The sequence below is a fragment of the Hippoglossus hippoglossus genome, chromosome 4 (assembly GCF_009819705.1).
Source record: "Hippoglossus hippoglossus isolate fHipHip1 chromosome 4, fHipHip1.pri, whole genome shotgun sequence".
NCBI lineage: Eukaryota > Metazoa > Chordata > Actinopteri > Pleuronectiformes > Pleuronectidae > Hippoglossus > Hippoglossus hippoglossus.
The window spans coordinates 16,394,844-16,416,458 of NC_047154.1; the positions used below are offsets into that span (position 1 = coordinate 16,394,844).

General features: G+C 42.8%; 1 protein-coding gene across 2 annotated transcripts in view; it reads left to right on the forward strand.

Moving 5' to 3' along the window:
- Positions 1–615: 615 nt before the first annotated feature.
- Positions 616–21,615, forward strand: part of ankrd13c (ankyrin repeat domain 13C) — a 31,287-nt gene continuing 10,287 nt past the window's right edge. Inside the window, exons 1-5 of one of the 2 annotated variants that reach the window (XM_034583106.1) lie at positions 616–1,291; positions 3,737–3,778; positions 12,455–12,559; positions 17,506–17,591; positions 19,994–20,039. In XM_034583106.1, coding sequence (XP_034438997.1) covers positions 913–1,291; positions 3,737–3,778; positions 12,455–12,559; positions 17,506–17,591; positions 19,994–20,039 — 658 coding nt within the window. In that variant the 5' untranslated portion in view covers positions 616–912. The remainder of the gene's footprint in view (positions 1,292–3,736; positions 3,779–12,454; positions 12,560–17,505; positions 17,592–19,993; positions 20,040–21,615) is intronic. The other variant, XR_004613646.1, reaches the window with a different exon arrangement.

A 21,615-nucleotide genomic window follows, 5' to 3' on the forward strand; every position in this document is an offset into this window, starting at 1 on the left:
AAAGAAAACTCAATGAATACAACTTAAACCAAGATATTTTAAAAAGCAAAATGTAAACATAAATCTGCCCTGCATTGTTTTCTCTGCAAGTTCTCACATCAGCAAACATAAACGCAGATACCAATATGGCTCCTATCGGGCAATTTTCAATATTGGTTGTGCTGTAGATCGATAGATAAAAACAAAACTGTTGGATTCATTTGTCTAATTTTGCTTTAAAAATTAGAGATGATTAGTTCATTACCAAAATCTATAATTTATAAAAGTAGATTTAAAAGTAATTACATCAGAATAGCGTTGAAACATGTATTTGATTTGTTATTTTCTAATCAATTTATTAACAATCAACTATAGTTATAAGCAAATGTACATCGTATTTCACTCTTTTACATTATAGCAGCCTACATCAGCTGCTCTTAATGATTAATGAGTTTTGATTAGTGATCATGATCCTGGTTTTAAAGCGACTTTAAAATAGAGGATCCTCAGTGAGTAGGAGCAATATATATATAAACTTTGTAGTTTATATATACAGTCTACGGTAGTAGCATAGACTGTATACATGTACAGTCACGTGACCGTTAGTAACCTCTCCGGAACTCTCGCGATACTACGAGGCGGAAGCTGCATCTCCTCGTCCACCGGAGCCGCTGACGTTGAGCAGCGACGCTTTGGAAAGATACGAGGGGAGCGGACTGTTTGTTTTCATTAGAAAACCGGCGCTAAACGGAAGCTGCCTCCCGTTCGTCTCCATTTCCTCTCCTTCTTCACACTCTCCAGTGTCCGCGGGAAGTGTTTTCATGCGGTGCGGCTCTCGGCGTGTGCGTGAACACTTCGCATCGGTTGGTCCGGAGGGTCATCGTCCGCGACGAGACGCCCTCTGCTCCGTTAGCGGCGACGGGTTTGGGGAAAATGACCGGGGAGAAGGTCCGCTCCCTGCGCAAGGACCAGAGGCCGAGCAAGGACGAGGACCTCCTGGAGCCGGACGAGGAGGCTGCCACCGGGACCTTCGCCGCCTCCAAGACCAGCAGCAAGAGCCGAGCGAGTAAAATCTTCAGCAATCACAAGTTGGTCAAGTCGTCGTCCACGCAGCAGCAGCAGCAGCAGAACCAGCAGGTTAACGACAACACCAACGCGCTGTCCACGTCGGATGTCATCGATGACAACAACAAGAACCCCATCCTCCGAACCGGCCACGACTTCCCGGTGCACGAGTGCGTGTTTAAGGGAGATGTCCGCCGCCTGTCCTCGCTCATCCGGACGCAGAACATCGCGCAGAAAGACGTGCACGGTGAGTGAACCTGTTCCTCCATCACGCTGGAGAACAAGGCTCCATCACGATGCTCCTGTGTCAAGGTGCAGCGGAGCTTAGTTTGTAGCTTGCAGGCCGTTGAGTGTCCAGCAGCACCGGAGGTAAACCAGGCTGCTCCCTGTCGAGGCCTGGATCCCTGTTTAATTCATCCACCGTGCAACTTTATTCATTCAGTTTCTTCTGGTCAGCGAACAGGAAAGTGACCCATGGTTTTCATCTGTGCGTCCTCTGACCAGCAGCAGGGAAACTCCTGCTTATTCACAACCGGGGCTGCAGCTAACTATGGTCTTTATCAATTGATTCATCTGTCAGATATGTCCTCAATTCAGACAATTGTGAGTTCTATCCATCTTTCCCAAAGCTCTGATGTTTTCAGGTGACTGATTTTGTCAGATAAAGCCTCCAAAATCCAAATTTTCTTTAAAAAGTGACTCAGAATGATAAAAAGAGAATCAAAATAGTTGCCGATAAAGTGTCTATCAATTGATTAATTGACTGATTGTGGTTGGTGGAGTAGGATCCAATCACAAATTATACATTGCTGCATTGTCCCATGACCGGTAGCATATCTTTTACAGGACAAAGTCTGCTCAGATAATGGCCCAATTTCCAGAGACACTCCCTGAACTGTTGAAACAACAGCATTGTTTTGTTCTGGTTCAAACATGTGTGTGGAGACAGAAGGTGGCCTGCCCTTGTGTCAGTGCTGGAATCTGGTCTGTCTGGTAAATCAAAGCTCTGACAATAACCTGAGACACATTTGCCTCTGTTGTTGTGGTTGTTGTTGTTGTGGAACTTGAACCTGCAGTTTCCAGCAGGCTTTGCTCGCCTCGCTGTGGACTGGTGTGGCTCAGTGGCAGCAGTTTGTGTTTACTCACACTCACACTCAGCCTCTGGGGCAGAAACACTGAGGCTAAAGCTGAACTGATGCACCGTGCCACTGAAATAAATCAGGTTGTTTCCACTTTGAGTAACAGCCAGCAGTGTAAGGACAAAGAAGTAATGCTTTATTATTCATGCCACTCTTCACTTTGGCACAACATCTGCCTCATATATGGCAAATCTAATTTAAAATGAATGGCTGTAAACCACTAACATGGGTGGTTACTGATTCACCCTCATCATAAAAACATAATTTCTCACCTTCTGTTCCAGTATCAGAATCAGACCATGAAAATAATGCAGATATTATGCTCCAATGTTTTGAGTTATAACACGACTGCAACTACCAATTATCATTGATGATTCATTTCAAATTTTTAATCAGTGCTTGTAAAATTGGATATTAAATCACAAAAGTAATCAACGATAAATTAAAGTTGTGTGTTAGGTCCAGTGAACTAATAGATACGATTGGTGCAGTCCATTAATTGACCAATCAGAATGGAAATAAATACATCTTTCTCTAACTGGATTAAATTTGGTGTCTGGAGAAAAAAAAAAACACTGTTAGACTTAAAAAAGGAACAGCTTCAAGAGATAATTTTGTACAATTACATAAATCAAAAAAATTGCAACCCTTGACCACAACTGTAGAGTTGGCCTCTTGCCTCCAAAGCCTCCTTATGCAACAGAAGAAATAGTCCCTAACCAAACAGTAACTATTGACAGCAAGTTCTGCGTTATCTATTGAAACCAGGCTGCTGGTTTTGAGAAGAAAAGCTCATTGTTGCTCAGTTGAAATCAAATTTTTCAGAGCAGTGAGTAAATTAAATTTTCTCCTTGGAATTGGACCGGTTGTCGAAATCTCATAGGGAGAAAATGGGAGGAAACATTTTGTCCTCTGGGTGAAGTGATGCTTTCAGTGTGGCCGTTAAATATAAAGTGTCAGGAGACAGTAGAGTTGGTTCTGACACCACAGCCATGCAGCACCTTTGTGTGCCCAGATATGGCCTCTGTTGTTCCTCTGCACTCCTCTATGCAGTCTATCGCAACATCCAGTTGGACTCCAGCTGATCTCCAGCTTCTGTTCTCAACCACACTAGGGCCACTACCAGGCGGGGCCCTCTTTCCAATCTGGTGGCCTCCCTGGAAGAGGAGCCCTGGAGTAGCTGAGCGGGCAGTTTGTCTTCCTCTTGAGGGATTCTCCAGTGCTTACGAGGCACGTTTCACATCCTGGGAAGAAATCCTGTTCCTCCCTTCACCTAATGAAAATGTTATTTTCTCTGAATGTGTGTGCAGACCTACCTTGTGTCTATAATAGGCCACTTCCTTGCCTGGGGGGTGCAGTAGTTTGAATACTGCTTGACATGGCCGGAGAAAACACAATTGGGTTTCACTTAACATATCATTTGGTGTTTATTAGAATGTGCCTCCCAATTTTAACTTCTGATTCACCGTAAATGTGACACTCATAGCTGAATATGCTGACGTCTCTGAGCTTATCAAACACAGCCGACAAATTCTTGTTTATTTCTTCCTCAGGAAACACTCCGCTGCATCTCGCTGTCATGATGGGCAACAAAGGTGAGAAGTGTTAAAAGAGTCACCTCCCCGTGGTCTATTATTGTCTCTCTCTTGGTGTCTGTCTCTGTGGCTTTCTAAATGAATCTCTCTCTGCCAGGCTGCATGTCTTTTGTTTGTGCTGCCGTTTATTTGCGTGTTTCGCTTTCACGTCTTTCTCTGTGTGTGCATTTATCTGGCTGAGAATCATCCAACATTTGTCACAGATCATCGCCACACAAATCCCAGAAGAGAAGATAGAGTTTTTGTTCATGGACAAAACAAATCTGGATTGAGCAATGTCTTCTCTTCTATTTAATACATTCACAGAGGATATGAGAACATATTTAATCAGTGAGGATTAGACAATGATGACACTGCAAGAAATAAGATCCTCTCTGAGCCTCTTCAGACTGATCCTCTACTACTGGCTTAAAGACTAATGATTTGAAGCTGGTGCAGAGGATAACTAACTGAGATAAGAAGTCATTTTCATTTAGTTGAGTTATTTAATTTACTTTTTATTAGGTTGTTGAACACTGGAGGCAGCAAATCATTCAGATATTGACTTGTATCCTACAGTGCTTTGTTTGTTTTGAAGTATATAACGTATCAAGGCTTTTAAAAGAAATCTCTTTGTGATTTTGTTCTCTGCTGAATTGCACCGGCTGGACTGAAAGCATGTGCATGAAACATTAATGCACTGCCCCTTCTGTGAGCCGATGCTCGCGTTTAATTTCTCGAGGAGACCTCAGAACATGCTATTGAAACATTTATTTCCCCCTCCTTTTTGCAGCAGGCTGTTGTGAGCAGTTCAAGCGCAGGGTGACTTGTGCCGCGCAGCCCCCATTCGTTTAGTTCTCGTCATTGGAACCCATCGGTGCACGGGCTTCCATCGATTTCACATTCGCAAAGTTCAATACCTGTCGCCAGAGCGAAGGCCATGCCACTGCCGATCGGGGGTTTTGGACAAGCGGCGTGCCCCAGTGTAGTGGTAGATGCTATGTTATGGAATTGATCGTGCTAATGAGGTTGCCTATCTCCTCCCTGCTGCTGCCTCTGTCCTCCAGGGAGGCTCGGGCCAGACATGGTAAAGGCTTCAGCATGAGATCATAGACTGGGTGTGGCCGCCCTGCTGGGATAGAGAGGACAAGGCTCTCTTTTTGTATGGGTCCGTGTTTGTGTGTGTGTACCCGGCAAGTGATGACACTGATTCTTGTTTAGCCACTTTAATTCTGAGCTTAACACTTCTACAGGTGAAAAATCCCCTTTAGAAGAAGACGTCACTATGAGCTAAATACAGAGCAAAATGCATTTCCTGTTTGCAGTTCTGCTGATGAAAACAAACAAAATCCAGACAAAGGAGTGTTGCTATATGCATGAAACACATGATAACCTAAATAGTTGCAGGTTCAAGCAGGAAAACAGTAACTGAAGTAGGAAAAGAAAACATAATATTAAAGATGAATTGATGATGTTTTTTTTTTTTCATTGATCTTCTTCAAGTCACCATCTGACTCACAATTTGTAATAGGGCACTAATGCTGTTTCTGGAAATGAAACACTGCACTAAATACTGTCACTCTTTTTGGATGATGTCATTGTTTAAACAGTTTTTCTCCTGAAGCCCATTTCCTGTCATGTCCCATCAAACGACGGAGAAAGATCAAGTTTTCCTTTCGTCATATAGCTTTGATATCTGTTCCTATGGTTACTGGAATGAAATTATGAGCTATCTTAAATTGGTTTCAGTGATACTAGATAACAAAGTCAGGTCATCACTAAATAATCAGCCCATTAAGTCAAGAGGGAAGATTAGAATCATTATGCACAAACATTAACATCATTTTTTTGTGGAGAAAACATATCAACGGTTTGGGGTTCAGTCTGCAAAACAGAAACAAGAGATGTTTAAGGGTTTTCAGTCCTGCCTCAGAGATGGAAACAATCCAACTCCCGTTTGATTCAGTCGCTGAGTGTGTGATCGATGGAGAAGAAGTGAGCAAAAAAGCAATTTTATAGACGCACTCAGCCTGGATGAGAGTGAGTGGTGATGGTTGGGGCTTTAACAGCCCACAGAGCTTCTTGACGAGTGTCCCATGTGTAGCCGGTGCACGCAGTGCAGCATTAGATTAGCACTTAGTTTCTCCACCCTGCTCTGCCTCGCTCACAGAGATGCATGTGACTCAAGCAGCTGCTGCACACGCAATTAACACAGAAACCTACCAAGAGACTTCCTTATATCAATACTTTCACAACTGTGTATCCAATCGAATCTGACAGCAAACCGTGGCTAATGAATTATAGGTGCTATTGTATCCATTATCCATCCGATCTGATTGTAATGAATGAGCTGGAGTTTTTATTTTTTTATTTCTCGCTATAATCCTACACGAATACACATACAAACTGTATTATATACATATAACATTGCCTTTTAGCTGTATAAAATGTACATCTCACCAGGATCGATAACTGATAACTGGTAAATTATAAACTGGTGGCTCTCTCAGTGTACACAGCTGTTCAAGATTCAAGATTCAAGATTCAAGAGTTTATTGTCATATGCACAACGATAACATTAAGCAGTCGCTTGCAATTAAATGCTTGGGTCACAGGCTCTCTTATAACAATGCTCAATCAAAGTTTAAAATTTAAAATAAAATATACATATCTAAAATATATATATACACCTAAAGAAAAAGAAAAACAATAGTGCAAGTGTGTGCAATAGTGCAAATATGCTAAGGTGCAGAGTTATGACAGATTGGAGGAGTTTAAAAGTCTTCTGGCCTGGGGGATGAAACTGTCTCTGAGTCTGGTGGTGCGGGCCCGGATGCTGCGGTACCGTCGGCCAGACGGCAGCAGGCAGAACAGTTTATGGCTGGGGTGAAAGGGATCTTTAATGATCCGGTTGGCCTTCTTCCTACACCGCTGGGTGTAGAGGTCCTCCATGGATGGTAGCTCCGTCCTGGTGATGTGCTGGGCAGACTTCACCACCCTCTGCAAAGCCTTACGGTTCAGGGCGGTGCAGCTGCCGTACCAGGCGGTGATGCAGCCAGTCAGGATGCTCTCTATGGTGCACCTGTAGAAGTTGCAGAGAATCCTGGCATCCATGTTGAGCCTCCGCAGCCTGCGGAGGAAGAAGAGCCGCTGTCTGGCCGTCTTCCTGATGGAGTCTGTGTGGTTGGTCCAGGTCAGGTCATCACTGATGTGGACCCCGAGGAACCTGAAGCTGCTGACTCGCTCCACCGTAGTCCCATTGATGGAGAGGGGGGCGTGTTCTACTCCTTGTCTCTTCCTGTAGTCCACGATCAGCTCCTTTGTTTTGCTGATGTTGAGATGGAGGTTGTTGTCCTGGCACCAAGATGTCAGGGCTCTGACCTCCTCTCTGTAGGCCTTCTCATCGTCGCCGGTGATCAGGCCTATGACGGTCGTGTCATCAGCAAACTTAATGATGGTGTTGGAGCTGTGGGTGGCCACGCAGTCATGCGTGAACAGGGAGTACAGGAGAGGACTGAGCACGCAGCCCTGGGGGGCACCGGTGTTTAGAGTCAGGGTGGAGGATGTGGTGCTGCCTATCCGCACCGCCTGTGGTCTGCCCGTCAGGAAGTTCAGAATCCAGTCACGGAGGGCGATGTTGAGCCCAAGGTCTCTGAGCTTGGTGACAAGCTTCAGGGGCACGATGGTATTGAATGCTGAACTGTAGTCAATGAACAGCATTCTCACATATGTGTCCCTCTGGTCCAGGTGGGAGAGGGCAGTGTGAAGGGTGAGGGAGATGGCATCTGCAGTCGACCTATTTGGCCTGTAGGCAAACTGAAGAGGGTCCAGTGAGTCAGGGAGGGAGGAGGTGATGAATGGTTTGACTAGCCGCTCAAAACACTTCATGATGGTGGAAGTGAGTGCTACTGGGCGGTAGTCGTTCAGGCAGAGGATTTTTGTTTTTTTGGGAACAGGGACAATGATGGTCTCCTTGAAACATGCGGGGACTACAGACTGGAGCAGTGACAGGTTGAAAATGTCTGTGAAAACATCTGCCAGCTGATCTGCACACACCTTGAGAGCTCGGCCAGGAATGCCATCAGGTCCAGGTGCCTTGCACGTCCAACCATGCATTATCTATACTGCTTATCCTGTAAGGGTTGTGGGGGGAGCTGGAGCCAATCCCAGCTGACATTGGGTGAGAGGCATGGTCCAGTTTGGTCCAGTTTGTACTGCTGGCACATTGTATAACCAAATGTCTGGATGCTCTTGCAGCTACAGTAAATAGTATGTCAGAGCTCAAACTTTATAACTTTAGATGATAACATGCAGTATTTGATTATAAAGTGACATCAAGACACATCATACACTCAGTTTGGTGCCATTGGATGAGGCTACATGTCCTGTTTGTTGAGGTTGTTAAAAGAGTATCATATATCGCAGTTCATAGAAAAGCCTGAATCTTCACCCCACATGATGCAGCTATCACAGAGCTGCAGGTAACTGTAAGAGCAATGGTCTGTTTGCATTGTTAAATAACAGATGGTTGCTGTTATTGTCTCTGAGGGGGAAAACGCTAAACGTATAGCGTCTGGATTTAATTCATGCCAAAGGACATTTTAAACACAGAAAACCTCTGGTAGAAACACTGTGCATGTATGATGATGTCTCAAATCATCATCAGAATCTAGGGCAGGTCTGTAGCTCAGGACACTTGACTGTTCTCTTCATGGTTATGTAATGTATATCTGCTAAATGTTGCCATTATATAACACAACCATTGGATTTAGCAGGGTGATATATAGGTCAAAGGCCAGAGGGAATGGGAGCCTTACGTCAGAAGGCAAGCGCTCGATCACTTGGCCGTCTGTGTTTTCTCTGCATCGTTTTCTGTTATCAGCTGCTCCGTCCCTGAGCCCGGGCACGGAGCGGACTAATGCATTCACACTGAGGTTTACCTTTTTTCTTTGCTGATGCAGACGTCTTTGTGATGCACTCTGCAGTTATATCCACTCTTTCTGGTGCCCGCACAGCTTCCTTATTTAATGATGTTGTCAGGGTGATTTTTGGGATTTCCTCACATTTGTGTGTGTGCGGTAAAAACACAAAGCTGTGGAGGAGATTGTCACAGCTATTGATTGGCGTGTACAGTTGTCAATGGGGCAGAAAGTGTGTCACGCCCCCTCGCCAGAGTTGACAGTATCAACCAGCTCAATGTGGAAAGTCGTGACAACAGCCTGCTCTCTGTCTCTCTGTTGTCAAGGAGTTCTACGCCTGTGGATTTGACCAATGGATCGGACAGCGTAGGTAACTGGAGGAATTAAGTCACTGGGAAGGTGTAAAAAATTCGAGCAAGTTTTATCAATGTTAAAATTTGTAAATGCCCATAAGTACAGGATGAGTCATCAAACAGCTGAAACTGGAATTTTAATGTAGAGCTACTGAGGGACAAGAGATAATCGAGAGAGGCACTCAGAGTGCATACCTCAGCCAAGGCCCAACAGTCCCCTTATGAAACCAGATTTAAATTCCTTCGATCTGGATTTGGATCTTTAATGCACACCCTCATAAATATCAGTCCCCTTAACATGTCAGACTTTTTTTCATCAAGATCCATGAATTATTCTCTGAGAAATTTGTGAAAATGTCAAAAAAACATGCCCCAACTCAAAATGTTAAAGAAAGTATAAAAAAATTACTGGACCCTCACCAATATTTCATGGTTCCACCAAGTTCAGTGGTAATTCGTCCAATGGTTTTTGCGTTATCCTGCTAAAAACAAACAAACAAACAAACCAACCATCAACCAAATAGACATGGGTGAAACCTTGTCCCGCGTTCCAGGCCCTCAGAATGATGTCACACCCGAATAAGCCGAGTTGATAGCGTTCTAGTTGCACAGGAACAATGTTTACGTCAGCCAGCTAGCTATTGTTATTACAAAAAGTTCATAATAACGCATTATGTGGCATTTCACGCATACCAGCGGCATTGTAAAATGTCCACAGACAGTAATTGGACAGTACTATGTGTACAACACATTTAATGACAGGAGTGCTAATATATATCCTCCTACCATCCGAAATTCCAACCTGGAGTGGGAAATTCCGAGGTTTAATGGATTGCGGCAATAACCTCCTGGGCAGAGGAAATGAACAATTAGAACAGGCACACAGGATTAAAACTGTGAAATCATGCAATATTATCCGTATTAATCAATCTTTTGGAGGTAGTCAGACTTTGGACGATCTATAGCACTTAACATGCAGATCACGTCACAGCGAATTGGGCAGAAATATAATGAGAAGACGAATTTAGACGAGTCACGATCCAAGTCTTTGAACTTCAGCCGCTCCCCTGGTGCGAACACAATTACTTCCCACTGGCCTGTCTTTGTTCATTTTCATTTTCTCTTCCTTGGAGTGAGCTGCACGTTGCTGTTGCTAGAACGTAGCTGAAATACTTTGGGTGCTGTCACAAACCTGCCGTTTTATCCCTGTGTAACCACACCCCTGGGACAGCCACGCTCCTCTTTGTTGTGAGGATAATGTTTAATTAGGAGGAGGTTCTACATGCATTCCTCTCCATCATAAAGAATGTATGAGACGCTGGCCTCTCTCGTATGAATAAAACATAGTTGGTATGTAGATCATTGAGTTGATGTGGTAGTTTAGACTGTGTGTTGTGCTTGATTTTTCAAAGGGCAAGATTTGCTCTCTCTGCCTCCGGACACCAGGTTGGCTCTGTAGTGTTGATGTTGGCGTGTAGCAGAGGAACAAGTCTGAACACGAGGGCAGTAACCAGGTATATTGAGAGGCTTGTGTGCGGCTTTTGTCAGACTAAGAGATCAGCGCTGGGCCGATCAAACAGCCCCACTTACTCACTCAGCTGCCGACTGTTCGCAGTTAGCCTCTGCTCTTGCATTTGGGCAATTTTCTGCTCACAGGGCTGCGACTGCTCCTGCCCAGTGGTTAGACAGAACCGAAACAGACGCCAACAATATAATGAATTGTGTCATGAAAAAAACTGACAGCTGAGCCAGAACAACAGGCTTTTTTTTTTTTTTTTTTTGCCTCGCTGTAGTTTGTTGACACGATGCCCAGAGGTAGAGTAGGGATTTTTTTGTGCTGCATTTAGTGCCACAGAAAAAAGGGATGAGTCTCTCTGGCTGTTTTCCCGCACAGCGCCGAGGGTAATTCTGTACAGTGTGATGTTTTCCAAGTGATAATCTTTTCCTCGTTTTACAGCAGTATGTCGGCCCCATATGGCTCTTTGGTTAATGGGTCAGCTGCCACCTCAATCCTACACACAATCTGTCCCTGTATAAAACCAAGGATTATTTTTAAATCAGCGATGCCACAGGAAGAATCTCTGCTGGGTATCATACATGTTTACAGCAGGCGGCCAGTCAGTCGTCTGTACCTGAATCTACCGCAAATTGATCGGGTACGTTTGCGAGCAATGCATTTGATTGGCCAATAAGCAGAGATAAATAGGGCACATATACATACATACAAAATATATGAAAGCCATGATGGTGTCCTAGAATTTACTTTATTACATCCCTCAAGGAGGTTATGTTTTCAGCCCTGTCCATTTGTTGGTTGGGTTGTATGTTAGTTTGTAAAGGAGATTGCACAAGTTGCATCAAGCTACTGAACGGATTTCCACAAAACTCCACAATTCTTCAAATGTTTATATTTTCCCAGTGAATTATTAATGAATCTTGTTGAAAAAGGTCAGGACCATTTAGAGAACCGATGCCTGAGTTTGTTGAATTTAAGAGGACTGTTCCTGGTGGAGGTATGTGCTCTACTGAGTGTCATTCTAGTTCTACTTCTAGTTCATTTTGACTGGTTCTTGCGTTAAGACAAGCTGAAGAGAAAATTAGACCTGGCGACAGTGTTGACATTGAGTTAAAAATTAGTATCCAGGTGATTATTGTCCTGTTTGACTGCGTGGGAGTATCTTAGTATGAATTACATGTGCAAGTTACCATAGCAACATCAAACGTGCTGACAAGAAGCAGGGCTGTGAAGCCAGTCTCATCTTATTCATTTCCTGAGGAAATGGTTATTTGTCCTCTGTGTGTTTTAAAGCAGGTGTTCTTATCCTTCATCTTTGTCTTTACATTGTGTGTTCAGCATTGTGGATGCATCAGATAGAGACATGAGAAAAGCCATAAGCTCTTATTCCTCCATTTGTTTTAATACAAGTCAATTTCTTTACATTTTCTTTCCACTTGTTTCTCCATGTTTTTTGTCTCTCGGGTTAAAAGGAAATTCATTTCTGATACCTAAGAGCTGACCTCTTACACGTTCAGATGTTTAGATGCAGACTTCTGCTTTGTTCTGTTTTATAAAACCAGTTTATCTTTTATTGGGGCTAAATTTATCATTCAGGTCTCATCACCTGGCTTTTGCTCGATTTAAACATATCTCCAGTTCCTCTTGTTTGAACAGAAAGCACCTGCCAGTTTTTTTTTACAGGGTTTTCCAACCTTTGTGATGGTAGCACCTGTAGAGTCGTGTTCATAAGACACATTAATATAAATGTTTCTGTTTCCTTTGCTGTTGTCTGCGTCGCTGGTCTTTTATTTGCATGCTTTTTCTTTTGTGTCTTTCTGGTCTTCATTGCGATGCCATGAGTAAACCCTATCATCCATGTAAGTGAGTGTTTAGTAATAATCTTCCTGTCTGTTTGGACCTCCTACAGAGTGTGCACACCTGCTGCTGGCCCACAATGCACCAGTGAAGGTGAAGAACGCTCAGGGATGGAGTCCCCTTGCAGAGGCCATCAGCTACGGAGACCGGCAGATGAGTAAGTATCTGTGACTGACTGGCTGTCTCTGCTTGGTCATACACTGAGACAGAGTGTTTGAAACTCCCCCACCACCACCACCACCACTGATCACCTTGTCAAAGTGTCAGCCAACTCACTCACTGTAACAAACGTGGCTTTGGTGCAGCTTCAGTTGGGATTTTCCTGTGTGAAAACATTGAAGTGGGAGAGAAAAGGTCCCATGGACAGATGCAAACTAACAAACAGCTCGGCACATTCTGCTTCCCAGTGAGGCCGTGACGCCGGCCTGCCTCCTTTGTCCGTCAGAGAGAGGGGACATTCCTCAAGGGCCCTCTGGCTTTTGTGCTTCGATGAAAGGCAATTCATTAGATGTTTCTCTCTCTTTCTCCTCATAGGCTGATTAAGCTCAAGCCCTTTTCTCGCCCATTTCCTGCCCACAGTCCAAAGTCTGGATTAAACTGTGGTTCGGGATATTAAAATGTTATGTATCCAATCACCGTTAATAGTAATTATCTCATTGTACAAGAAACTGGCACGTAGATCTATCATGCAGGGTTTTGAACGCTATTGATGTAATAGGGAAGCATCAGAACACTCTCTGTACGCAGGCTCTACAGTTTTATTGAATATGAACATGGGGATGTTTGAAAGATGCATTATGTTCATTATCTACTTAAAGTTCCTAATATGTTAATCATGAGGATTTTGAATAGATCTTGTCTCACTGCTTTCACTTGGTTTTGCTGGCTGTTTGTACAGGAAGAATCAAACAAGTTTACAATGAAAATTTACATGAAGCAACCCCAGTTGTTACCTTTCCATGTGGTTCATTCAGTTTTGTTCTGTAGCTGTAGCTGTAAAGAAAAATACAGCTTTCATACTGTGTGTGAAATGTTACTAATTGATTCTGGTTTATGACTGACACAGGTGCTAGAAAGAGAGAACAGCTCTTCTAGTTCAGTATCAATATAAATACCTTGATGTCATTTCAAAATTGTCATTATTATGTTTGTTTTTTTAGCAGTCTCCATTGTCTGAGCATGTGAAGTGGCTCGTAGCACTTATCTTTGCCTTGTTGTGAATTGATCTGTCAGAAAATATGTTTGGTTTGCTGTGAGTTTGAAGGTAAGTGTGTCTGAGGGGATCAGACGGAGGACAGTACAGACTGAGTGGGTCAGTTTGCTGATCTCTTGAATCATCTGTCAGGTTTCAGAGGAAAGAGGCTCCACAGCTTCTGCTGAGCAGGACTTGTCTTTGCCTCCTGGATGAATTTATTGCCACATTCACACTTGCCTTCTATAGGATTTTACCTGGCTGCCATGATGACATTTAAGGTGCAAGATGTTGAAGGAAACTTGACCTTTTCTGTATTCCGTGCATGTTGAGTCCTCCTGAGGATGAGCCTAACAGAGCCCTGCTTATCAGACATTCGATGACACCCAGGAGCTTTGTTTACAAACAGGGTCGTGTCCTAGACTGAATCAACACTTCAACAACTTTCCATAAAAACGGTCCGATTACCAGGCAAACATCTTCTTAAAAGCGATAATCCTAAAAAAAAAAGTTGCTGTGTTGTTTTTGGTGAATATTTGTGCCAAACTTTTGCAGATATCTACCCACATTTGCAGCCATTTGACGCATTTGTCACTTGGTGATTTCCAATTGAACAAGGTGTTAAAATGAGACTCAGAAATAGATTTTGTCAGTGTTTGGTTCAGAAAGAGCTATTTCCATCCTCACTCCGCTCACTCGGCTGCGTCGTCACCTTCAGGAGCTTGTTTAAAGAGCTGCTTCAGTCAGTGTTAGTGTTTTTCAGATGAGGAACAGCTTTTTTCCGTGAGTGGCAGACTGCAGTGGTCTTTGTAGTTGACTGTTGAATAGAGAACCAGATTTGAGTTTGCTGCCAAAAATATGTTTGTGTGAGATTAAATGAATTTCAGCAGCTAGTCAGAAGTGATACGCCTGGAAAAGAGCGTTAGGGGGTTTTTGTTTGTCTGATTCAATCCAAGTTTAAGGTCGCCGTCTAATTTTCTCTTCTCTTATTTTAAAAATAATCAAGATCAAGTGATCATCCCCTTGTGACCTCAAAGCCATTCAAAACACTGGTTGATATGTGTAACATGCTTCTGAGTGATATGTGGGTTATATAAAATATAAGATGGAAGCTTTGTTTAACCATCAGTGTTCGTCTATGTTTGGGGGAACTGACCAGGTGGGAATATGGTGCTGGTATTATTTTAAAATTTGAATTTTGTTTCTTTTATTCTGGCCAAGTCTCACCACATTTTCCCAAGATTCTGTTGGAACTTCTCACCACTAACTGATCTCGTTTATACTCGAGAGATTCAAGAGTCTATATTGTCATATGTACAGTAAAATAGGAGTCACTCCTAAATCAATTTTTTGTTTGCTAGTCCTCCATTGACAGACAATAATAAAGATTGAACACAGAAATGTAGATTTTACATATAAAATAAAAATACAAATAAACATTATTACATAGACTTATAACTATCTAATAAGTTCAGCTTCTTCAGGCAAAATTTTGAAGATTTGATATATTTGAAACACAGTGGATCTTTGTTCTTCGCTTGAACTTTTGTCCTTAACAGCCGTAGTATTAGACATCCAATTAAATACTGCAGGTTTTATAGCAAAGTGAAATGGCCCATTTAAAAAGCAATATCACATCTGACAAAATACTATAAAATATTAACACAAATTGTATTCCATGATAAAGTACTTTTCCCTGACATCAGTTCCTGTACAGGCCTGAAGCTGAACTAAATCCTCTTTTCCTCTTCACTACATTCACAGACTTCTTGAAAGCAGCTCGTAAGTTTTTAATCAGACGTTCAAAAGTCCCCATGCTTTAGATGTCTTGTAAAATTAATTGACTGTGCCTCAGTAAGTTTGGAACTACATTCATTCAGGCCTGTTTGCAGCAGCCCAACTGCTTGTCTGTTCCACACAGAGACTCAATATTGACTCAGATTATTAGCCAGTCACAGCCAAGAGCTAATTGTTAAATAGCAGCAGTTTGTGGTGACCTAAATGCAGAAACGCTCCTGACTCTGCCTCTGTTCATTAATGTGAGGAGGTGAATTTACTGAGATCACTCACCTTATTAATGCCAGAAAAGTGTCCTAATCAGTATCAGAGTGAATTAGTGCCAGCATGGAGAGTCAGTTTGGTTTAGCGCTGAAGCAGTCAGGATTGGTTTTCTCGGCCTGTGCTGGACGGGTCGGCTGTGGGCAGATGGTGAGATTGTACTCCATTCCTTATCCCGCTGAGAGGCGGCAAGGATGAGGAGGAGCTCCATTCAGGGCTTGTCTACACTCATTAGGTAGCCGGGCCACAAACACACCCCTCTTCCTCTACTTGTGTCTGCGTCAACTGCCACGTGTGTCATCATGTGTATCAGTGTTTGTGTGTGTGTTTGTGTGTGTTTGTGTTTGTGTGTGCATTGTGTTCTCATTTAGCCTTGGTTTACCCCTGCCCCCTCCACGCCGCCTCGTGTGGAGCACCGGTCGCACCATATGAACAACATGTTTGTGTGTGTTGACTGACCACGTGGACATAAAGCAGCACAGGGGCTAGTTAGGCTGCTGATGATGCCATATGTCCACTGTTGCTTTTCATGCTAATAACAGAGGGCGGTCTGAGTGTCACAAGCCAAATATTTTCTTTTTTCCTCACTGTTTCCATGAGTTTTACAAGTGGTCATTTAATCCCCTCCTGGCTCCATAAAACCACCACAGTTATGTCGTTGAGCTGCTGATGCTCCCATTCCACTTACATACAGCAAATAACATTCAAATAAATGCTTGCATTAACAAGAAGGGCTCCTGCAGCCACTGGGCACAAGAGATGCGATGGCTTGTTAATGTAGCCCATCACGGTTAAGAGCCTGCTTGGAGTGTGTCTCTCCCAGGTCATTAAGGAGTTATGGGGGCAGCTCATTAGCAGGAAGCTCCATGTCTGCCAGGCTCTTTCCCTTTGAACTTCCTGGAATGGTTTAATCCCTGCAGGTGGTGCGCAGGGATTGGTCGGACGCTGCTCGGATTGCCCCATGTGGCTGCAGCAAGTCGACATAGCTCTGAACCATAAGCTACATTTACATTAAAGTGCGTGCTCTTTGCCTTTTGCATGATTCATTGTTGGATGGATTTGTATAAAGAGGCTGTTGGGAAGATTATGGCAGCGAGTTATACATTAATACACACAAGATTATTTATTATCTCTCTGAGCATGTTGCTGAAATGTGTTAGTGAACCACTTCTGTCAGTCTGACATCGATGCTGCATTATTGTTGCCACTGTGAAAATTGTTTTATTTTAATATTACATTAGGTCACATTTTAACTGTGCATGCTCCAAAACGTCCATCACCTTTACACTTAAACAAAAAAAGCTCCCTTTTTCTCTAACAATATATTTTAGTGTATATCAAAACGTATAAAGCAATGAACAAAAAATTAAAATAAATGATATCCCTCATACAGTCACAGGTTCACAAACACATACCAAAAAAAGCTCCTTAATGTAAGAGTGCAGCTGTCTTCAAAGTTAAGACAAGCTCAGTGTTTTAGAAAAATTAAAAAATGTCTTCTTTCTCAGCCAGTTAATCATGATTTGAGGAGAGTCTGACTTTCCTGCCACGTAGAGAAGGACCATTTCCACTTGGCATAACAGCAACATGGCAGAGGAATTACTTTTTGAATATGGTGACTAAATGTTCTACTTCGAGTGAGTTATTTCTAGGGATCAGATTCAAAACTACAAAAGGTTATTAACAGTCAGCTGTTATGGGAACTAACACTTGTCTCTACTTGTGAATCAGTTCTCCCTCCAGACGCTCTTCAGTCGCACAGCAGGGAGCTTCCTGTTTGTTGATGGGTTCGGACACATTTGTGCTTTTTTCTTCATCTGTGTTTGTCTTTTTTGTTCGTCTCTGTCCTCCAGTCACGGCGCTGCTGAGGAAGCTGAAGCAACAGTCCAGAGAGAGTGTGGAGGACAAGAGGCCCAAGCTGCTGAAAGCCTTGAAAGAGGTTTGTTAGTTCTTATTTGTCTGATCTGTTCTCTCTGATGATCCGGCCCCTGATGTTTTGGTGTTTGAGTCTTTTTACATCTCCGTTCTGCCTCTTGTACCCCTTTTACACCAAAATTCGCGTGGGATATATCCAGGTTTTTTGAAACACAGGTAAAGCTCCCAAAAAAGGCTAGACTCCCATTGCTAGAAGAGGAGTTTGCCCTTCTGTTCTCTGGTGGGTCATGTTCGATGTCACAACGTGTCGTGAAGCACAGCACACAACAGATCAAACAAGATGGAGATCAGTGACAGTCTTACAATGATTACACTTCTATATCTTTTACTTCAGTCCCTCTTTCGAACCCAAAGGCGACTGAATGATTTTAGATCGCTCGCATCTTACATCATATGAAGAAAATATCGCTTTTGCACATTTTTTTCCAAGATGTAAAAAGTTCACAAAACTTCATTGCTATTGATGCGCCAATGCCTGGAAGTTCAAGGTGCGCCATGTTATTGTGCCAGAAAAAGTGCAATGTCAGTGCCTATAGTCTATACTGCCAGATTAAAGAAGAAGAAATGATCAGGTTCAACCGGGTGTCATGTTTCCATCACTGCTGATCAGAGCTGGAGTCGATAAAGAGTCATTTGACCCAGAGGTGAAACCCAATTGTATCTATTCTCCCTGCGACAAATCCAGGTGATAGTGGATGTTCTTGGGTTTTCTGACCAGTGGATAAGGGTATCTAGAAATTATAAACACCACTGCCTGAACTGCAATAGTTTCTATGTCACTTTAAAACCACATACACACACAATGAGAGTTAAAAATACAAATTTCACACCCACAGATTCACAATCATTGTTCCCAGACCACAATGAAGATTCTCTTTCAAAAATGATTGTCCTCACAATGAAGCAAAGCCAAGAGGGACACAGAATCACTCACAATGGCCCCATACACGCCTGGTTTTAACATGTTTTTTTGTGATCCGATCACAAGTGGACAGCTGTGAGTGCGTGCGTTCACATGCCTCTCGTGATCGGATCTCATATTAGATCTCACCTTCCAGCTCTATACAAACAAACATTCAAGTAATTTCTGTTCACGAAAATAATAACCTAATAATAATAATAATAAGTTGAATTTAGTCAGCAGGGACAAAAAGAAAAAAGAAAAGAAAGTAACTTGCAAAAATACACAGTTTTTGTACGGGGCCATTTACAACTAGTCAGAGATGTGGTTGTTCAGGGTTAATGAAGCCTCACTGTGCCTTTGTGTGACATCACATGCACACATACACTGTAATGTAACCACACACAGACATGATGATCAGAGCCACAATTATCCCTCTGGATTTGTTGTGTCTGGCTGACATGATGACACACATGCCTCACACAGACACAGTAAACATTTAGTCATGTACAGGCTGACGTACTGTATCTACATCTTTGAGCTTCAACATACGGAGCCCTTTTGCAATAGTCTTGCTGCCTAACATCAGGTTATTGACTCTGTAGGTGTAATCATCTGGTGATTGTAGCTTTCAGGTCATCTGTGCTGCAACAACACCCCCTCAGGAGAGTCAGGGAGGAAGTCAACAGATGGACAAACTATGTACTACTGTGTGGTATCTAAGGCCTGTTTCCATGGTTTTTTCCACCTCAGATTTTGACGTCTTTAAAAGTTGCTTGACATTGAAAAGTGTTTACTGTGACATGATGTGAACCTTCCTGGATGTTGACGAGGCAGAGATGCCGCAGATCATTTTTCTGCATCATCATCGCTCTGAGATAATAAAAGGTCTGGGAAGGGACAATCCTCTGTCGGCCTGACGTCAGTGAAGAGATCAGAACCTCCCATCAGCATACAGCAGAGGGTATATCAACTGTACTGAGGGGTGTCAGTCAGGCAGGATTTGTTATGGACAACATAGAATCTGTTTACTCAGGTCGGTCTAACTGAAACGCTTTGTTCCAGCTCTTTTGATTTTGGTTCTGCAAGATTTCTTTTTGTAAATTTGAGACTAGTTTCTCCCACACAAAGACGATCATTAGTTATTCCAGTCCATTGAGCACCTTGGCAGACCTGCACTGTTGTTCAGAGGTGTTAAAAATACATCAGTTAGCCACACTGTTGCCCTGGGCGACATGTTCTCGTTACCATGAACATGGTCACAGATTATTTTCAGTCACTTCATCATACGCCCTCCTGGCTCTGTCAAAACTTACTTGGGCAGAAAAGTTGGATTAATACACAGCTGAAAATAGTCCCAAAATAATACAGTGTTTAGTCCTTTCGTTGAATTTATCGACAATAAGACCTGAATCTCTCTTTTAGGTATGCAGCGATTTTGTTGTGAATAGCTTTGTGTATCTACTCGTATAGTTTAACCAGTGATTCTCTATCTTCATTTGCAGCTTGGTGACTTTTACTTGGAGCTTCACTGGGACTTCCAAAGTTGGGGTGAGTCAAGTTCCACAATCTGCTGCCCCATAATATTTATGTTAACAGAAAAATGTAATCTTAGTTTCACAAACATAATTTATTCTGGCAAGTAACCACATGTCCTCGGTGAGGGTGTCGTCTGGAACTCAGAGGACTGACACACTATATTCAGTAAAATATGATGAGGTCAGAGTTTTCACCTTGTGCTATGAGGTCCACTGCTGGAGTCAAGTTACTCCTCCTTCTGGGAACGAGCTGACATACCATCCTCTCATGTGGATGTGAAACTCCATTTAGTCTTAGTCAGTGATATCTGCCAGCACCAGGAGCAGAATGTGTTCTCCAGCTGCCACCACTATTAAACAATGCAGGGCCTCGTATATGCTAATGAAGAATATTGTATGAGAGTTTAATAAATGCATCTAATGGTGCTGGTGTAGGAGCATTTGCTTTGTCAGCAGAAGTCTGGTCTGAGCCAGGGTTGAATTCTGTGTACCCGCTGTGTCTTTGTGAATTATTGACAAGGTGGGCTAGATTATGTAATGGACGCATGATGGTAACTAGATGTACACTGGTTGCATAACTGTGTGTGTGTGTGTGTGTACCAGAATTTTTTTTTTGTAAGAATGTAAAAGCTTTGCTGTAGAGACAGACATTGAGATTATTTTTGTAGGTTACAGAACTACAGATTTGCTATTGTCCACATTGTGTTATGTTTTTCCCCTCATCACTCGACTCTTCAAAAGGAAAAACAGGAATATCACGTTGACACTTATTCAAGTATTCAGACAAAGCACCTTTGGCAGCGATTATAGTCCTGAACCTGCTTATATGACACAACAAGCTTTGCTCAACTGGATTTGGAGATTTGCTGTCGTTCTTCTCTGCAGATTCTCTAAAGCTCTCTAGAGATGTTTAATTTGGTTCCTGTCAGGTCTCGGGTTCGACCACTCGAGGAAATTGACAGAGTTGTCCAAAAGCCTGTGTTTGACTGTGTGTCCAGGGTCATTGTTCAGTTGGAGGATGAACCTTTGGACCAGTTTGAGGTCCTGAACACTCAGGACCAGGTTTTCATTAAGGATATCTCTGTACTTTGTTCTGCCCCTTTCCCTCAATCCTGATGAACCCTCCAGTCTCTGACCCCGAAAACTCCCCCATGGCATGAAGCCACCAGCATGTTTCACAGTTGGGATTAAATGGTCAGGAGATGGTTCCAATGGCTGCACTGTCAGCTGTAACACTTCATATTAACAGATGTGTCTCTTTCCAAATAACGTCCGATCGATTAACTTCATCATAGGTGGACTTTGACCAAGATGTAAAAACATCCTTGAGAGAAAAGAATATTTCAGTTTTTCCTTTTCAATAAATTCTTTGTCATTAGGAGCGTTGAGTGCAGATTGATAAAACAAATATTTAAATGGTTTAAATTTGAGTCTGCAACCTGACAAAGTGTGTAAAATAGGTGACGGGGTCTGAATATTTAGTGAATGAGAAGCATCAGGTTTAAACCAACACGTCTCATGGATCCGTGCTCACATCGCTTGAGGGATTTCTGGCTTGGTGCCCTTCAGGCCTGTTGAGACCACATGTT